Below are 2108 nucleotides of genomic sequence, written 5' to 3' on the forward strand. Positions count from 1 at the left end.
GTTTCGAAAATAAAACGCCGCAGCGCTCACTACATTTCCCACAAGCCTCCGCGGCCCAAGCAGGAAGAACGTTCTCTCGCAGGGGCTCACACTGATCCAAGTTAGGAGCTTTCAGCTGCCAGCCTTGGCCCATCATGTAAGTGCTGCGGAGAATTCTTTGCAGTGCATTTGCAGAATTACCTGATTTCCCGACGGCCGTGCATCCGTCCCGGCGCCCTGCGCACGGACGCGCACGCTTCGGACGCGAAAAGGCTCCAAGTGCATGAAGATCGAGGCTTGTGTTTTTGCATCTTTGTTGCAGAAAGCGAGCCGCTGAAGCTCCAGTGCGAGGGCGATGGAGGGAGGGAGTGAGAAAGAAGGCAAAGTCTTTTGTGCTTCCCCTCCCCCTCATCAAAGCAAAGGGGAAATGTCTCAGTCGAAGGGAGGTAAGAATATGAAACCGATGTGTGCAAAACTAGCGATATGCAATCACGGCTGCACGAGCTGCAACGTGCACCGCTGCAGGTCGAGAGCGGCCGGTGCATTTTAAAGTTAGACGGCTAAGAAGGGTCAGTTGCATTTCCTGTTTGAGATGTTCCCCTTTGCACAGTTCCTGGTAAGACGATGCTGTGTGGACTCACTCGTACTGGCGCTATTAGCAGCGCACAGGCAGGGATGTAGAGCACGGGGCGCCTTAATAGTCACGAGATAGACGGTCTTTATTAGAAACTCTGCACGAGTTGACGCGTGGCGCGTGCACGCTTTTCGGGGTAAATCATGAAAGCCTTGTCGCGTGCAGGGCTCTAAATATGTGGTTTGGTGCATAGGGGAGGGGGTGGTGGGGGGTGGCATGACGTGACAACCTGCAGCTGTCAGTGGACAAGTTTGTGTGTTTGTAGGCTGCAAATTTATTTCAGGTCGTGAGGAGAGAAAATGCAACAAACTGATGGCAAAGCGACCCGCGAGCTTTAAGGTGGAGGGTTCAGGAACAGGGCGCACTCTCTGGGCTTTGCAAAGTGTGTCAGCTGCTGCTTCTGTCCAGCAACTGGATATGTGTCAAACCCCTGGGTGTCCACCGATGTGCAGCTTTCCCCCCTCTGCATGCCTGTCACACTTTTGACCCAACTTTACCACCCTGCAGCAGCAGGAGATGGAGGAGGAGCTGTGCTCAGCCTCCCCCCTGCAGCCTCTTTAAGATCATCAGTGAATGGAGCTTGCAGTGGAAGAGCCAAACAGCTGCAGTGAGAGCAGCTCGGGCCTTTTTTCTCTCCCCTCACCGTGATTTCCAAGAAGTGCAAAGTGAGGCTGGTTTGTTGCACAACATGCAGCATTCTCTCTCTGTCTAACACACGCACACATGCACGCACTGAGAGGCTGCACAGGAGGTGAACAGGTAGGAGAGAGCAAGAGCCCCCCTAATGGTCAGATCCTGTTTATCTGCTCCAGTTGAGTGTCCACCCACACGGAGGAATTGTCTTGTTGCAGCCAGCTTATCACGTGGTGAATAATGCAACACGTTTTATTTATGTTTTGTAGATGAATGAGTTGGTTTGGGACTTTCCTGAGAGCAGAAGTCGGTTTCTGTTGTCATCCATTGACGTCGGTAGAAGCAGAAAACTGCACATGTGCAGTCGCACGAAAAGTGGATGTAGGCCCACTTAAGATCTCGTCTTTGATTTAAAATGACATCCACTTGGTCACCTTTCAGCTGAGAGATGATTGGGTGATCGCTCTGCAGCTTTTCTCAGTAGGTGAATATATTTACTGATGTCTGCACGAGGACAAGTCATTATAACATCTGCTCAAAGCTTCTGACATCTTGGACCTGACAAATATTTCTCCTTTAGTAAAAACAGTAAAAATTAGCCTCAGACCGATCATTTAAATGAAATTCAAACAAAAAACAAAACAAATTAAAAAGATGTGTTGTTTCTCTGACTTTCTGTGGATTAGTATCAATACTAATAGAGAAATACGCTTTCGTAGTACATTTGTAAATGATTAAATTTCTGATTAAAAACTCCACTGAGGTTTGCAAGAACCCTTCGGCTGATCACAGAGCACACAGCGTTATCGCCACAGGCTAAAGACGGAAAAGTTGGCAGCATTGTTAATGGGGGCACATTTTG

At 49.2% G+C, this 2108-nt stretch overlaps 1 protein-coding gene across 2 annotated transcripts in view; it reads left to right on the forward strand.

Moving 5' to 3' along the window:
* Nucleotides 1-62: 62 nt before the first annotated feature.
* map2k6 (mitogen-activated protein kinase kinase 6) overlaps nt 63-2108 on the forward strand; it is a 39893-nt gene continuing 37847 nt past the window's right edge. Inside the window, exons 1-2 of one of the 2 annotated variants that reach the window (XM_005725700.1) lie at nt 63-136; nt 302-425. In XM_005725700.1, coding sequence (XP_005725757.1) covers nt 335-425 — 91 coding nt within the window. In that variant the 5' untranslated portion in view covers nt 63-136; nt 302-334. Of the gene's footprint in view, nt 426-2108 lie in introns of both variants that reach the window. The other variant, XM_005725699.2, reaches the window with a different exon arrangement.

Source organism: Pundamilia nyererei, unplaced genomic scaffold (genome assembly GCF_000239375.1).
Source record: "Pundamilia nyererei isolate P.nyererei 1_Seehausen unplaced genomic scaffold, PunNye1.0 scaffold00017, whole genome shotgun sequence".
Classification (NCBI taxonomy): domain Eukaryota; kingdom Metazoa; phylum Chordata; class Actinopteri; order Cichliformes; family Cichlidae; genus Pundamilia; species Pundamilia nyererei.